General features: G+C 39.5%; 1 protein-coding gene across 10 annotated transcripts in view; it reads left to right on the top strand.

The window, feature by feature from the left end:
- Positions 1-164: 164 nt before the first annotated feature.
- PUS7L (pseudouridine synthase 7 like) overlaps positions 165-16,834 on the top strand; it is a 28,897-nt gene continuing 12,227 nt past the window's right edge. Inside the window, exons 1-5 of one of the 10 annotated variants that reach the window (XM_038577383.1) lie at positions 318-546; positions 846-1,536; positions 4,122-5,041; positions 13,511-13,670; positions 14,530-14,722. In XM_038577383.1, the coding sequence (XP_038433311.1) occupies positions 1,385-1,536; positions 4,122-5,041; positions 13,511-13,670; positions 14,530-14,722 (1,425 nt within the window). In that variant the 5' untranslated portion in view covers positions 318-546; positions 846-1,384. Of the gene's footprint in view, positions 199-317; positions 1,537-4,121; positions 5,042-11,712; positions 11,840-12,704; positions 12,773-13,510; positions 13,671-14,529; positions 14,723-16,834 lie in introns of those variants that run through there. The other 9 variants (XM_038577382.1, XM_038577387.1, XM_038577386.1 and 6 more) reach the window with 9 other exon arrangements.

Genomic DNA, 16,834 nt, shown 5'->3' with positions numbered 1-16,834 from the left:
CACCGGACCACGCCCACATCACAAATTCCCGCCCCAGGCCCCGCCCACACGGCACCACCCAGTCACATGGCCCCGCCCACACAGCGCCATCCCGTCACGGGCCCCGCCCACACCACAAAACCAGGCCCCGCCCACCCCCGCCCACCCCGCCCCGCCCCTTTGCGCCTCCAAGCGCCTCCGCCGCGTGAGAAATTCCAGGTCCCGCGTCTCTTTTTATTTTTATTTTTTATTTCTTTCTTTTTTTAATTTTTATTTATTTATGATAGTCACAGAGAGAGAGAGAGAGAGAGAGGCAGAGACACAGGCAGAGGGAGAAGCAGGCTCCATGCACCGGGGGCCCGACGTGGGATTCGATTCCGGGTCTCCAGGATCGCGCCCTGGGCCAAAAGCAGGCGCTAAACCGCTCCGCCACCCAGGGATCCCCCGCGTCTCTTTTTAAAATGGGAGCCTGCCCCTTTAAGGACGCCGCGCTCGGCGGCTGAAGTAGCTAGGACTTCCGGACATGCGCAGAGCGTTGTGCCCGGGATTCCTTAACCTGCAGCTGAGGTAGACCGGGTCGAGCTTCTCGCAGGATGTGGGGCTTCTGTGGGCGGGGGGCGAGGATGAGGGTCGTAGCGTTGGGACCCTGACTTTGTGCCCGCGAGAGGAAGGCGACTTGGGCTAGTATGGGCTTTGGGGCAGGGGGGGAAGGGGAGGGAGAAGCTGGAGGAGCGGCGGGCCGGGCGGGGCCGGGGGGCTCCTGATGCGCGGGAAGGCCACACCGCGGCCGCCGGGAGCCCGGAGTTGTGCGAATCGGTGACCGAAAGCGCGTAGGAGTGAGTTCAGCCGAGCGCTGCTGTTTGAAGGACGAGCACGAGGGAGGAAGCTCTGCCTGCTGCGTTCCCAGCGTCTCCCCAGAATTTGCCGTCAGCCTGCGTTATCCCCCAGCCCGGGGCCAGCCCACCTGCCTCCTGTCCTCCTGCCCCTCCGCCTCGCTGTCCCGGCGGCAGCCGGCTGCTCAGCGTCACTGCGTCTTGGTGCCGGACTCCACGTGGGCGCCTTGGGCCGCTCTCACGAGGTGCTGGTCGTAAGCCCCTGAGCCTTGCGTTCTTCCCGAGGGGGTTCTACGTCACCCGCAGCTCAGGATGCCTTCCTGTCTTCTTCCTTTGCCTGCAGAAGGCCTGGGTCGTTTTCCTCACCGGGCGCATCCCTGCTCTTGACCACGTGGCTTTCCAACTCTTGGAAGATCTTCATCGCGTTCACCTGCTCAGGGCCGTCGTTCATCTTACTAAGACGTCTTTTTGGAGTGTGTGTGTCATTTTCCTGCTCAAACACCTCCAGTAGCTGTATATTGATCACCCAGCGGTTTCTTTCTTTTTTATTCAAAGCTTTTATTTATTTATTCATGAGAGACGCAGAGAGAGAGGCAGGCTCCGTGCCGGGAGCCCGAGGTGGGGCTCGATCCCGGGTCTCCAGGGTCACGCCCTGGGCCGAAGGCGGCGCTAAACTGCTGAGCCCCCCCTGGGCTGCCTACCCTCAGTGGTATCTAAGATCTTGGTAAGGCATTGACTGCCTGGCAGTTTGGCGCTAATCATAGCTGTATTTCCCGGAACTGTACTAAAAAAAAAAAAATTTTCCCGATTGTTCTCGTATCTGGGCTGTTCAGTTTTTCCCTAAGACATTGCGTATTTTGTTTGTATGTTACTCATGATATGTCCTCTACCTTATTTCTATGTCTTGAATCGTTTTGTGGACTTAGATGGCCACTTTTTTTGTATTATACCTTCTCTGATTGTCGTAGGCAAAAGCGATCCCCCTTTCCCCCCCTTTTTACTCTCACAGCTCTTATTTTGTACTAGTTGTTTCATTTATTCAACAATCAGCATTGATTGTATGCTTAATATGTGCTTGACACTGTTCTATTTTTTTAAAGATTTTATTTTATTTTCTAAAGATTTTATTTATTTATTCATAAGAGACACAGAGAGAGAGGCAGAGACACAGGCAGAGGGAGAAGCAGGCTCCATGCAGGGAGCCCGACGTGGGACTCGGTCCCGGGTCTCCAGGATCATGCCCTGGGCTGAAGGCAGTGCTAAACCGCTGAGCCACCTGGGCTTCCCACTCCACACTGTTCTAAATGTGAGATAATCAGTGAATTAGGCAGACAAGGTACTTGCTCCCACAGAGCTAACATCCTAATTGGGAGAGATACATTATAAATAATAAAATTATTAGATAGAAGTACTGTGCAGGAAATTGAGGTTTGGGGAAAGAGTGCTTTGCCGGTTCCTTTACATTATTAGTCAGGGAAGACCTCTCTGGGGATGTGATTGGGGAATGACTAATTTAATCAGCAGGAACAATGAACATAAAGGAATTGAAGAAGGCCAGTGTAGTTGAAGTATAGTGGGTAATGGGGAAAGGGTACAAGATATATTTGGAAAATAGATAGAGTCCAGAATCTTACAAGTCTTTGGAAGCCAGGGTCAGTAATTTGGATATCATTATCAGTGTGATTAGAGGTTTTAAAGAGGACTGTGATATGGTTTGATTTACCTTACAAATAATCATTCTGGCCATATGGAGAATGGACAGTAGTGGACTAGTAGTAGAAGCAGGCTAGAGGCCTTCACAATGTATAAGAATTTCTGAAATGGAAGTTCAAAATGATGGAAGGACAGCAAGATTAATCAGAGAGCCAGATGTTTAAAGTGGACGTAATTTTTGGTGATGAGAAAATAAAGGTTGTGACTAAGATGAAGCGGAATTGGGTTGAGGTTGAGATAGGGAACTGAGGGGGGACTGTGGCGTTAAATAGATGGTGCATAGGGATGGACATGGAAGTCATGCTGGATAGGAAAACATTGAGGGAGGTGTTGAAATCTTCATCAGTGAATGAAGAGGAGTCCTCTACGGACCAAAGAGGATTGCAGCAGGTGGTAAAGCCTGATGGCATGAACTTCAAAGAATCTGGGATTTGGGGGAGGTAGAGGAAGGAGAAATGGTTTGGAGCAGTGGCAACTAGAAATTATTTACATCTTCTAGGTCCTAAATTAGGTGGGCATGAAAGGAAAAATAGCTTTCACTTGAGAGGACTACAGAAGCGGCAGCGTGGGGGAAATGGGTTCCAGTTATGGGAAGAAACTGAGGAGAGTGCAGGAAATGAAGGAATGATGGAAAATAAATCTATCCTTATGTAGTCTAGGAAATCATGATATAGGAGTTTTGCTGTGATTTCTATGTGGCATGACGCAGGGGGAGGTTCGCTAACTTGGCTCAGATTAGTAGATTACAGCGGTAGAAATAGGATGAAGGTCCAGATGATGACGAATTACTAGAGAGTGTGGTTAGTATGTGAGTAGTATGCGGTGCCTGGGCATTTTGTCTTTCATATAGCTCTATCTGGTATGGTAGCCATAGGCTGTGCAAAGAGTGGATAAAGACTTTTTTGAGGATTATTCTCTCATCTGCTTCAAGAGGATCTGCAGAGTTTTTTTCCTCTCTGATGCCAGTGGCATGGTTGGAATTTTCCTGTGCATCAACCTCAAAAGTTTGTATCTGTAAAAAGCTTGTAACTGGGTTTTCAAGAAGGTTTAAGGTTCAGGATTAATTTGAGACTATTTTGAAGCGGAATCAAATCGCAAGTTGTTATTTAGAATTTCATTTATCTATCAATTTGGGCTATTTCTTCCTGTCTTCTAGTTTCTTCTCTCATCTCTAACCCCTAATATATAAAACTCTAGCCACAAATGCACTGGAATTAGCTGGGGATTTTCAGGGATGGGGTTTAGACAAATCATTAAATCCTGTGTTGTGGTCTCTTCTTTGTGGGCCTGCAAAGTGGTATTTTTAAAGTAAACTTGAAACTGACCCCTTTGAATCCTGGATAATAGATGGAAGCTTGGAATGGGTGAAGAGTGAAGTTGCAAATCATCGGTTACACCAGAAAAGATTGCCTGTTAATTCACCTTGGTATAGAAGAGTCAAAATACACATGATATCTAGAAATAAATTGTTAATGCCTTTTAAGGGGACCCAGGATTGAAAGGGAGAAAGAATAATAAATAAACCCTGCAAATATATTTCTTTGTTTTTCGTGACTTTTCTTTCTGGTAACTGACTGCCTCCTGTTTCTTTTGTAGGCATTGTTATTTAAGGATGGAAGAGGATACAGATTTTAGAATCAGGTTTAGTTCTTTGGGTTTCATTACTGATCACATTGGATTTCGTGGCACTATAAAAAGCTCACCAAGTGACTTCGTTGTTATAGAGATTGATGAGCAAGGACAGCTAGTTAATAAGAGCACCAGTGGCCTGATTAATAAAGTACTACCTGAGCCAAATAATTTTGCCAAAAAAACAAAACTTGATTTTCAAAATATATCCTGTCAAGAGGGCAGCAACCAAGAAGTCAATACTTTCACCAAGTGCTCTGATGATGACCAAAATCATCAGTCTGGTTCAGAAAAGGAAGATACTATCAATGATGGAACTTCCAAAGGTGAAGAAGAAAAAGTTCATGTTTTAGGCAACTTGTTAGATGAAAAAACTAATGACTTACTGACTCACTTTGCCTTTGACATAAAAGAGAAGTGGAATTCTAAGACTGAGCTCATTGGATCATCTCCTGAATTCTCATTAGGCAGGATCCTTGACAAGAACCAGAGAGCTATTTTGCATAGTGCCGTCAGGCAGAAATTCCCCTTTTTAATAACTGTAGGTAAAAACAGTGAGATTGTTGTAAAACCAAATCTTGAGTATAAGGAACTCTGTCACTTGGTATCTGAGGAAGAAGCACTTGACTTTTTTAAGTATTTGGATGCAAAGAAAGAAAATTCCAAATTTACCTTTAAACCCGACATGAACAAAGATCACAGAAAAGCTGTCCATCATTTTGTCAACAAAAAATTTGGAAACCTTGTGGAGACCAAATCTTTCCCTGAACTCAATTACAATGCTGCTAATCCAAACATAGCAATAACAGTAAGATTCCGGGAAAAGAAACACAAGCACAGGAAGAGGTCTCTTTTTGAATGCCAAGATCAAAAAGTTATATACACAGGTAATGTATTAGATCATTACCATTTTCTTTGATAAAGAGTTAAAATTGTGTGGAAGGTGAATAATTTCAGATGAATTAAATAGACTTAACCAGAGGGATATTGGAAAAAATATTTGGGTTTAGTTTTTAGTGGAAGATAAAGCTTTTCAAAGAGAGGCTCTTTGATTAATTAACGATCAAGCCTTTGAGAATTAACCTTATTGATGAAAGTAGGTTAGCAGATGCTTATAGTTAACATAGTCACAAATATACACAGTTGAAGGAGTTATTTTGTGCTTACTAAGTTTTACTGGAGATAAATCTTGATTTATCTTCCATATTTTGGAAGTTATTTTAATTTTAATTAAAAATTAAGTACTCAGGTAAGTACAATATGTCTGCTGTGTTTGGGGAGAATCGTTATCTAAACAGTTGAACTTCACTGTCCAAGGTAGAGAGCTCCTTCCAAGGAGCTCCTTGCTTGTTCAATCAGTCTTGTAGAGAGTAGGTTCATAAGTTTTAACATGCGTTAAAATCACCAAAAGGTCTTGTTAAACAGATTACTAAGCCCTATTCTCAGAGTTTCTGAGAAAGTTTGGAGCAGGGCTTTCAAAAATTCCCAAGTGTTGCTTTTTCTATTCGGTCTGGGTATTTTGAAAGTTACATTTTGAAAGTCACTGCTTTAGCAGATATATTCAGTTCCTAGGACTGGATGGAACTGATGAAATCTTATTCTACAGGCTTGACTGACCAGGTTTAATTGGCCTATATCCTACATGAAGGATGGGTTTCATGTAGCCTTGTTTTATAGATACAGCAAAGCTCCCCCCCAACCCCCCCACCCCCCGGTTAAACACATTATTTTATTTATTTTTTAAGTTTTAAATACCAGTGCTCATCATGACAAGTGTACTCCTTAATCCCCATTGCCTTTTTCACCCATCCCCCCACTATCTTCCTCCCTGGTAATCAGCGATTTGTTCTCTATAGTCGAATCTCTTTCTTCGTTTGTCTCTCCTTTCTCCCCCCTTTCCTCATTTGTTTCTTAAATTCCGCATATGAGTGAAATCATATGCTATGTGTCTTTCTCTGAGTAACTTATTACACTTAGCATTAGTCAAGCACCATGCAGGTCATTGCAAATGGCAAGATTTTGTTCTTTATTACTGCTGAGTAATATTCCATTGTATGTATATACAACCTCTTCTTTATCCATTCATCCATCCATCAATGGATACTTGGGTTGCTTTCATAATTTGGCTATTGTAAATAATGCAGCTATAAACATAGAGGTGCATTATCCCTTTGAATTGGTATTTTTGTATTCTTTGGGTAAATACCCAGTAGTGAGATTGCTGGATCATAGGTAGTTTTATTTTTAATGCTTTGAGGAATCTCCATACTGTTTTCCACAGTGGCAGCACCAACAGTACAAGACAGTTCCTTTTTCTCCACATCTTTGCCAATACCTGTTGTTTCTTGTGTTGTTGATTGTAGCTATTTTGACAGGTTTGAGGTGATATTGTAGTTTCGATTTTTATTTCCCTTATAATAAGTGATGGTGAGTATCTTTCATCCTTTCATGTGTCTGTTGGCCAGCTGTATATCTTCTTTTTTTTCCTCCCATAGACTCCATATCCAGCATGGAGCCCAGGGCAGGGCTTAAACTCATAACTGAGATTAAGGCCTGAGCTAAGATTAAGAGTTGGATGCTTAATTGAGCAACCCAAGTGCCCATCTGTATGTCTCCTTTGGAGAAACATCTGTTCATGTCTTCTGCATGCTATTGAATTAGGTTATTTGTTTTTTGGGTGTTGAGTTATATCAGTTCTTTAGGGACTTGGATACTAACCCCTTATTAGGTACATCATTTGCAAATATCTTCTCCCATTCCATAGGTTGTCTTTTAGTTTTGTTGATTTTTTCCTTTGTTGTGCAGAAGCTTTTTATTATGATGTAGTGCCAGTAGTTTATTTTTGCTTTTGTTTCCCTTACCTCAGGATACCTATCTAGAAAAAAAGTAGGCTCCTGCAGGGAGCCTGATGGTGGACTTAATCCCAGGACCCCAGGATCACGACCTGAGTCAAAGGCAGATGCTCAACCATTGAGCCACGTAGGTGCCCCCAGATAAATCTGTTTTGAAGGAAAAACAAAAGTAGCTTTACATGTGGAAGGGAGAATTGCTGATAAGTGATTTGCAGTTATAGATTTTTATACTACTTGAAATTCTAACAGTAGTAATTTGAATTAATGAACAATTGTGGAAACTTCTTATGTATTAGTTTAAATTAGTTTTACAAAAACTCTGAATAATTGGTGGAATATATTAAGGGGAGGAATTGATGGTTCACAAGAGAATAGTATGAAAAGATGGGGTTATCTATGAGTCCAAGAACAAAGAAAAAGGTAAAGTGTACCTATCCCAGATTTTGCAAAGGCCAACCTTTTGTAAGAACAAAAATAACTCCTATATAAAAACTCTTAATAAATTAGCCTATCTTAAAAAATAGAACACTTTAAAAAAACTTTTTATTTTTAGTTAGTAGTTATTTTATTTTTAGTTTAGTTATAAAGTATATATAACATAAGTTACCATATTAACCACTCTTAAGTGTACAGTTCAATGGTGTTAAGTACATGCACATTGTTATACATCCATTACCATCATCCATCACCAGAACTTTTTTATCTTCCCAAATTGAAACTATATTCTCCTCCTCCCAGCCACTGTGACCACCATCCTACTTTCTGTCTCTATAAATTTGAGTACTCTAGGTATCTCATATAAGTAGAATCATAAAATATTTGCCAATTTGTGATTGACACATATCACTTAACTGAAGATCTTAAAGATTCACCTATGTTATAAGTGTGTTAGAATTTCCTGGGTCCTTTATTTTTTTTATTTTTTAATATTTTATTTATTTATTCATGCGCCACAGAGAGAGAGAGAGAGGCAGAGACACAGGCAGAGGGAGAAGCAGGCTACATGCAGGGAGCCTGATGTGGGACTCCATCCCGAGTCTCCAGGATCACATCCTGGGCTGAAGGCGGCGCTAAACCACTGAGCCACCCGGGCTGCCCTCCTGGGTCCTTTAAAGACTGAGTAATATTGTGCTTCTGGATAAATGAATATTTATCCATTCATCTGCCAGTGACATGAGTTGTTTCTATCTTTTGGCTATTGTGAATAGTGCTGCTAAGAACATGGCTGTAAAAAATATCTGTTCAATTCCCTATTTTCAGTTCTTGTGGGTATATATCCAGAAGTGAAATTGCTGGGTCATATGGTAATCATATATTTAATTTTTGAGACAGCACTATGACCATTTTCCTAGAATACTTTTTTGCAGAAGAAATTATGTGAAAGATTTAAACATCTAATGACGTTTTTAAGAATTGGATTTTTCAGTTCTAGAAATTTCATTTAGTTCTTTCTTAGGTCTTCAACTTACTATATTCATGTTTTCCTATAATCTTTGAGCCTATTTTTAATGGGTCTTTTTTTTTTTTTAAAGATTATATTTATTTATTCATGAGAGAGAGAGAGAGGCAGAGACACAGGCAGGGGGAGAACCAGGCTCCATGCAGGAAGCCCGAAGTGGGACCCGATCCCGGGACCCCAGAGTCACGCCCTGGGCCGAAGGCAGGCACTAAACCGCTGAGCCACCCAGGGATCCCCCTTAATGGGTCTTTAAGAAATGTTTTTCTGCTAATTCTGTCTCTCATTTTTGGATGTGTTTTTAGTTAATGACTTCTTTTGGGTTATGAGTCATATTTTCCTGCTTCTTTGTATGGTTAGTAATATATTTTGGAGGTCAAACTTTGTGAGTGTTACCTTGTGGAGTGTCTGGATTATGTTGTCTTTTAAAGAGTGTTGAACTTTGCTTTAACGAGTAGTAATTTGCAGATCTATTTCAGGCTTCATTTTGAATTTTATTCAATGAATTTTATTTTATTTTATTTTTTTTATAGCATATACTATTATAGCATGATCCTTCTGTGGTTTCTACTGCAAGCCCTTACTATTAGATCTCTTCTCTCTAGCTGGTCTCCAGTTTTGTGTAATCTCAGGTTACAAATGCCTCATATTTCATTGTTCAACCTGGTGGAATGTGGTAGCCAGCATCCACGTGACCCCTGGTGATCCTTAACTACTGATATTCATGGCCTTTTGTAGTTCCCACCCACATTGAATCAGGGCCATCCTGTCTAAGTAATAGAATATGGCAGTGACAATGAGTGATTTCTGAGGTTAGATCATAAAAAGCATTTCGCTCTGATAGAACCAAGCCAACATAACTTGAAAACACCCAAGAAAGCCCTGTAGAGAGAAACTAAAGCTTTTCACCAATAGCTACTGATGTGAGTCAGCCACTCTGGACATATCCTCTAGCTTCAGCTGATGTTTGACTGCAACTTCATCGTAGACCTCAAGTCAGAACTATCCAGCTTCTGAATTTCTGACCTATGGGAATGGTGTGGGATAATATGTTAGTTTTCTTAGGTTGCTGTAATGAGATATCATACACTGGATTACTTAAACAATAGAAATTTATTTTCTCACAGTTCTGGAGACCAGAAGTCCAAGATCAAGGTGCCAGTAGAGTTGATGTTTGGTAAAGGTTGTCCCTTTGGCTTGTAGACAGCCATCTTCTCATTGTGTGCTCACATGACCTCTTTTTTGTGCACAGAGAAATTAAGAAAGAGGGAGGCAGCTCTCTTATAAGGACACTAATCCTATTGAATCAGGTCCCCACCCTCATGGCCTACTTTAATCTTAATTGCTTCCTTAGAGGTTGCACCTAAAAGTTAGCCACACTGGGACTAGTTCCTTGACATATGAATTCCAGGGAGTGGGGGAGTACAGATATTCAGTTTATAGCAAAAGTAAGTGCTTATTTTTTATAAAGAAGGGGTACTATAACTAAAAAAATTTGCAGGCAAAGTGTTGAAGACTTCTTTTCTACTGCTTATAGTAAAATTTTATTTAAAAAAATTTTTTTAAGATTTTATTTTATTTATTTTATTTTATTTATTTATGCCTGAGACACAGGCAGAGGGAGAAGCAGGCTCTCCCTGCAGGGACCCGATGTGGGATGTGATCCCAGGGCCCCGGGATCATGCCCTGAGCCAAAGGCAGAAGCTCAATCACTGAGCCACCCAGATGCCCCTGCTTATAGTAAAAATTTAAAGGAAAAACTACTAGATATAAAGGAGCCCGAACTCACAAGGCTCAGAAATAATTTTTTTTTCTAAAAAAAAAAAAAAAAAAATCCCTACCTCTTCAGATGGCACATGATATTTAAATTAAGAAATGATTTCTGGGCAAAGAGAAAATCATAGCAAGGTGAGGACGTTTTCTAACAAGAAAATTTAGGGTGTGACTGTAAAATCCTTTCTTAAAATTTTTGTAGGATATTTAGCAGTGTCTCAGAAAATGGTTCAGACATGCAGAAGGCCCTCTGGGGACTTGAAGGGCATGACTTCCCTAGGTTAAACAGGAATTCCCCTAGGGATTTAGGGGTGTCCCCTCAGCACTTTCAGTAGAAGCTCTAAGTAGAAAAGAGCTCATCTTGACAAAATTTGAGTGTATCTTTGTCTAACAGAGTGAACTCACACAGTTTTTGAAAGTGTCAAAGACAGTAAAAAATAAAGAGGCCTTTGTACTGCCACACTTTTTTTTTTTTTTTAAGATTTTATTTATTTATTAACGAGAGACATAGAAAGAGAGAGAGGAAGAGACACAGGCAGAGGGAGAAGTAGGCTCCATGCAGGGAGCCTGAAGTGGGACTTGATCCCAGGACTCTAGGATTATGCCCTGGGCTGAAGCCAGACGCTCAACCGTTGAGCCACCTGGGCTGCCCTACTGCCAAGCTTTTAAAGTCAGTAATTGGGCTGAGAAAACTACTCTGCCATAAACAGGTATCTTTTACAGAATAAGAAATTTCACTCAGAAGGCAGAACTGAGACCCAAAGGTGGACACTAGAGCCATAACAATTATTCCAAGATACTGGTAGTACTGAATTCTAATAAAAGAACAACCAACATATACCTGGCTGGATTCAGAACTGCTGTGTAGAGTAACTTCTAGGTATTTTCACTTTTCCTCCCAGTTTAAATAAGGAGCATATAACACTTACCTTGTGTGTGTTTCAAACATTGCAAGGTGTGTAAAAAGCAGATTTGTCTGTTCCTGTTGCAGTCCTTCATAGCCTTCATGTTAAGGGAAATCGTATTTGAGGATTTTAATCCAATATATACTTAAGAAGTTTTATCTATATCTGGACCTGATTTGGATGAAAAAATGCTAGAATTTGAGCTGTTTTTATAGTGTTAGCTTTAGGAACTTCAGGAAGGAATGAGTATATTTTGAATTTGGGATGTGTGTGTGTGGTGAAACTTAAAGTATTAGAGCCAGAAGACGGATCATTGTTCTCAACCCCAAGAAGGTTCTCAATGCTCTTCTCCTGGCGGTCCCACAAAGTGGCTTTTTGTGGCCAGTAGAATATGACAGATGGCAGATGGTGTATGGCTTCTCAGGTCAGGTCATAAAAAGTGTTCAACTTTTTGCCCATATTTCTTGGGTTGCTCAGTGTGGAGCAATCCGGCTACTGTACTGTGAGGCTATTCAGGCAGCCCATTGGAGAACTGAGGCCCAACCAGCAGCCAACACCCACTTGTCAGCCTTGTGAGTGAGTCCCCTTGGAAATGGATCCTTCAGCTCCTATCAGCCCCATCTAATTGTGACCTCATGAGAGAGCCTGAGCTCAAACAACCACATCAAGGTGCTCTTGGATTCCTGACCCACAGACACTGTGAGAGATAAGCAAACATTTTAAGACCCTAAAGTTTAGGGTGACTTGTTGTGCAATATTAGATAATTAGTATATAGTAATTAATCCTGGGCATGTGCAGATTACTAATAAGTGAAAACTGCTAGGGATCACCTATATAGGTTTCTGGAACTCTCTGTGATACTTAGATAGCTTCCTCTTATCTAGGACTCTGTCCTGTGAATTCCAGCCCACTCAGCCTTCCTGAACTCTAACCTCTACCCTTTTAATTCTGCATAGCCACTGTGTTCTACCTGGATTCCTCCTCCCTGTGCTGTGGTCTAGAAAGTATGCATAGGCAAAAAACCCCACAATATTTTAGGGCTCAATTCCTTTGTTTCCTTTTCTTTTTGAATCATAGTTCTTTGCTACCTTTTCTCTAGTGTCCAAAAACAGATATTTTCTATATTTTGTCTAGCTTTCTATCTGTTCACAGTAGGAGGTCAAATCTAGTACCAATTATTCCCACATGGCTAGAAGTGGAAATTGAATTTTAAAATTTAGCATAGTTGGTTTTCTTTTTAAGCACTTCACTTTTCCCAAGTAATCAATATGTTACAAATCTTATAAATTTAAAGTATAAATTTGGTGGTCTTTTAAGTTTTCCTGTGTGTTCCCATATTATTTACTAATTTAGTGAGATTTCAATAGAAAAAGACAAATTTAAATCAGTTAGACATTTATAATTAGAGTTAGGTGAGTCTCATTCTCTTAAATATTCCAATTATATAAAGACACAGATTCATTAACACAAATATTATGGATTTGGTCCTCCGAAATGTTCTAAGTTCTAAATCATCACAAATGAAAAAAAAAAAAAAGTGCTTATGCACTAAAGCTAATCAGCTAACAAACGATATAATTTCAGACAATTTGGAGGTTCTTTCCTATGTGGCTGAGCTTGCTTAACAACTAGTAAGTGCCGTGCCCAGATTGTCAGGGGCAAATTTGACATCTCAAACCCTACTTATCAAACACATGAACTTTATTTTTATGTTTTTAATATTTATTTATTTATTTGACAGAGGGAGAGAGCACAAGCAGGGTGAGCAGCAGGGAGAGGGGAAAAGCAGACTCCCCACTGAGCACCTTGTGGAGTTCATTTATTTATTCATTGAGTAATTAATTGACTACTTACTGTGTGTTAGGCTGTGGGTGTAACAGTTGAGAAAACAAACATGATCCCTGCGTTAGGAACATTCAGTCTTGGGAACCTGGGAAGAATTTGAGGGAGAACTGCTGCTGCTGTTGGATCGACAAGAATGAATACAAGTAGGGCAAGTAAAATGGAAGGAACACATTTTAAATAGAGGGATTCAAATGACAAAGCTGGGAAGGGACAAAGCTGGGGAAGGCTTTAGTCCATCCAGGGATTGTGAGATGTCCTTTGGGTCATACAAGATATACGAATGGAGACTGAAAAGTGAGATTAGGGTCAGATAAAATGCCAAATTAAGGAATTTATATGTTCTTTCTGTAAGCCTTTTCAGAGCCAATTAGCATTTTTCAGTTGACAGCTGAAATCTAAGACATGGATTTTATATCTTGGTTAAAAAATACAGTAATAATTTGATTCATATTTATCTAGCCTATTAATGTAGTTGATGTAGTTGTTTGTGTGCATGTGTGTAATCTGGGATTTTTTTTTTTTAGCTTTTACCTTACGAAAAGAAAATCTGGAAATGTTTGAAGCGCTTGGATTTTTAGCTATCAAACTTGGTGTGATTCCTTCAGATTTCAGTTATGCAGGCCTTAAAGACAAGAAAGCCATCACTTATCAAGCAATGGTTGTTAGAAAAGTGTCTCCAGAGAGGTAATATAACATTACTTTATAAGGTAGAACTTTACTTTCTTATTGCATCAAAGAAATAAATGTGAGATTGAAAACTCAGAACACTAGGAGCATATTAACCTCACTATCAATAGTAATTTATTGGGGTAGCCCGGGTGGCTCAGCGGTTTAGTGCCGTCTTTGGCCTGGGGCCTGATCCTGGAGACCTGGGATCTAGTCCCACAATGGACTCCCTGCATGGAGCCTGCTTCTTCCTCTGCCTCTCTGCCTCTCTTTCTCTCTCTCTGTGTCTCTCATGAATAAATAAAATCTTTAAAAAAAATAGTAATTTATTGACTAAAGGCTAATGGAGCAGCACATTCTGCCTTCATAATATGATTATCTTCTAAATAGCATTATGTCTTGGGGCAGCCTAGGGGGGGCTCAGCGGTTTAGCACCACCTTCAGCCCAGGGCGTGATCCTGAAGTCCCGGGATTGAGTTCCACGTCGGGCTCCCTGCATGGAGCCTGCTTCTCCCTCTGCCTGTATCTCTGCCTCTCTCTCTCTGTGTGTCTCTCATGAATAAATAAAATCTTAAAAAAAAAAATAGCATTATGTCTTAAATTTTCATTGAAAATATAGGTAGTTTTAAGACAGAAACTTTGAGATTTGTGGCAGATTTTAGATGATTAAGTTGCTTCAGATCATAAAATAACTCTTAATATAATCCTATAATAATGGGTTTCTTAGTGCACATTTGTTGAAATAGCATTAACTTTTGAATTCCAAAAAACTTTTTAGTGTTCTGATATAAGTGGTTATCTAGCAACTGTCGTTTAAACCTTTTATTAATTTTTAAATGTAAGATTTAACAGAGTCTATATGATTTATCATTTATAGGTTGAAGAATATTGAAAAAGAAATTGAAAAGAAACGAATGAATGTGTTTAATATTCGATCTGTGGGTGATTCCCTTAGACTTGGTCAGCTCAAAGGAAATCACTTTGATATTATCATCAGAAATGTAAGAAACCAAATAAATGATTCTACAAACCTGAGAGAGAGAATTTTGGAGGCAATAGAAAATGTTAAGGTAAGAAAACTCAATTTTAAAATAGTGTTACAGGAAAATCTCGTAGTTCTCTTTACATTAAGGCAAGAAGGGAAATTTCTTTTGCTTTTGCACCTTTCCTTTTTATGTGCATATGTCATTATTTTTAAAAAAATGATAATTGGAACAGTTTGGCTTATTTTTAATTTTCTTCTTAGTACATTTTTTTGTATTGAAAAACACAAAGCTTTAATGTAATTAAAAATATATAATGTATAGAGTTACCTGGAGTGTGGGGAGGGGAGCTATCTGTATAAGAAGAGAGGTGTTTTTTGTTGTTTTGTAGGTTTGGTTTTTTTAGCATGTGCTGTATAGAGTAGTATTTTAGGCAAAGGTATTAATTTTTTTGGAAATTTTGTTCTGCAGTTTTTTTCCAGAAACCTTTGGTAAATAGTTATATTACTTATTAGAATTATGCACAATCTTTTTTTCTTTTCAATCTAATTGAATTTTTTCAACATGTACAAATGGTAAATCATATGTATTTCATTGTCTTACAATAAAAACTATTTAGCATAAATATATGTGGCATTTGCCAGGCATCTAAGTATACCCTAGCCTTCAGTCTGATCATCTAGACTAGGGGTTAGCAAGCTTTCTCTGTAAAGAGCCAGATATTAATTTTTTTGGCTTTGTGGGCATATGGTCTCTGTTGCAGTCACTCTGCTGCCCTTGTGTGGATGTACCCATAGATCATACATAAATGAATGAGCAGGGTTGTGTTCCAGTAAAACTTTATTTATAAAAATAAGTGTTGGCCACATTTGACTTGTGGGCTGTTAGTAGTTTGGCAATCCCTGATCTAGACCCATAATCCTGGGATGCTTTTAGGCAATCTCAGTAGTCAGTCCCTACTCCCGAACCAATTAAATAAGAACATTTGGGAATACAGCTTTGGTTATTAGTATTTTTAAAAAAAAAAAACTCCCTAGGTGGGGCACCTGGGTGGCTCAGTGGTTTAGCATCTGCCTTTGCCTCAGGTTGGGGTCCTGGGATCGCATCCCACATCAGGCTCCCCAGAGGGAGCCTGCCTCATCCTCTGCTTATGTCTCTGCCTCTCTCTCTGTATCTCTCATGAATAAATAAATAAAAACCTAAAATAAATAAATACATACATACATACATACTCCCTAGGTGATTTTACTCTACAGCTAACACTGAGAAGCACTGATCTAAGTAAGATTCTGATCATGAAGACCTTTTTACACAATTTTATTCTTCTCCAAAGGAAAACAAACAAACAAAACTGTTTTTTAATCACTATTCTTCTTTCTAGTTAGGAAAATGACTTTCCAACTAAAGATTTTCTAAATTCACATTTACCTGTGTATATACACTCTTTGATTGTATATTCTTTATATGGTAGTTTTTCCTTTTGTTTCTAGACCTATCTAAAGTCCCCCCCCCCCCAAAAAAAAAACTGTTATTAAAATGATATCCCTTAAAAAAGGGAGAGAGTTTCTTTGAAATAGCATTTATTGCCTGTCTTTCATTTGAAACTTATGGGTATACAACTACCCATTATAAGGCCCCCATTAGGAATGATTTTAGCTTTAGCTGACTTTCCTTTAATTCTGAAAATAAGATGTCTTTGAAGTTTTGTTTTTAGAGGGTTATAACTTTGACTTCTAGAAACCTTTTGTTATATCCAGCCCTAAGTAATTTGAAGGGGTACTTAAAGTTCTCCTGGTTATTCTAGGGTATTATTTGATATTATTTACCCAAATTTGAAATAATAATTGTTAGGAGAAATACACATAAAGTGAGTGTGGAAGAGCCTTATCTTTCAAGAAACCATCTGGACCTAGTGTTTTCTTTGTGAGAGCGTGTTTATCCACGTTTAAGGTTGCAGAATAAATTACAATTCTCTACTCCTGGGGAAGTGATGCCATGCCATTGTCTTGGCCCAGGCCTTCAGAATCTGAGATAACTAAAAACTGAATTGTTATATATAAAGGAACCAAGACTTGCTGAGTTTGAAGCAAATTTACTTTAGCAAATTTTTTTTTTTTTATTGGTGTTTTTTTTTTTTTATTGGTGTACTTTAGCAAATTTATTTGTTATTCTTGGCATCTTCAGACAGCAGGAGCTTCT

Source organism: Canis lupus, chromosome 27 (genome assembly GCF_011100685.1).
Source record: "Canis lupus familiaris isolate Mischka breed German Shepherd chromosome 27, alternate assembly UU_Cfam_GSD_1.0, whole genome shotgun sequence".
Classification (NCBI taxonomy): domain Eukaryota; kingdom Metazoa; phylum Chordata; class Mammalia; order Carnivora; family Canidae; genus Canis; species Canis lupus.
Note: the sequence above shows the minus strand (reverse complement) of the source record. Positions and strands in the feature narration are given on the sequence as shown.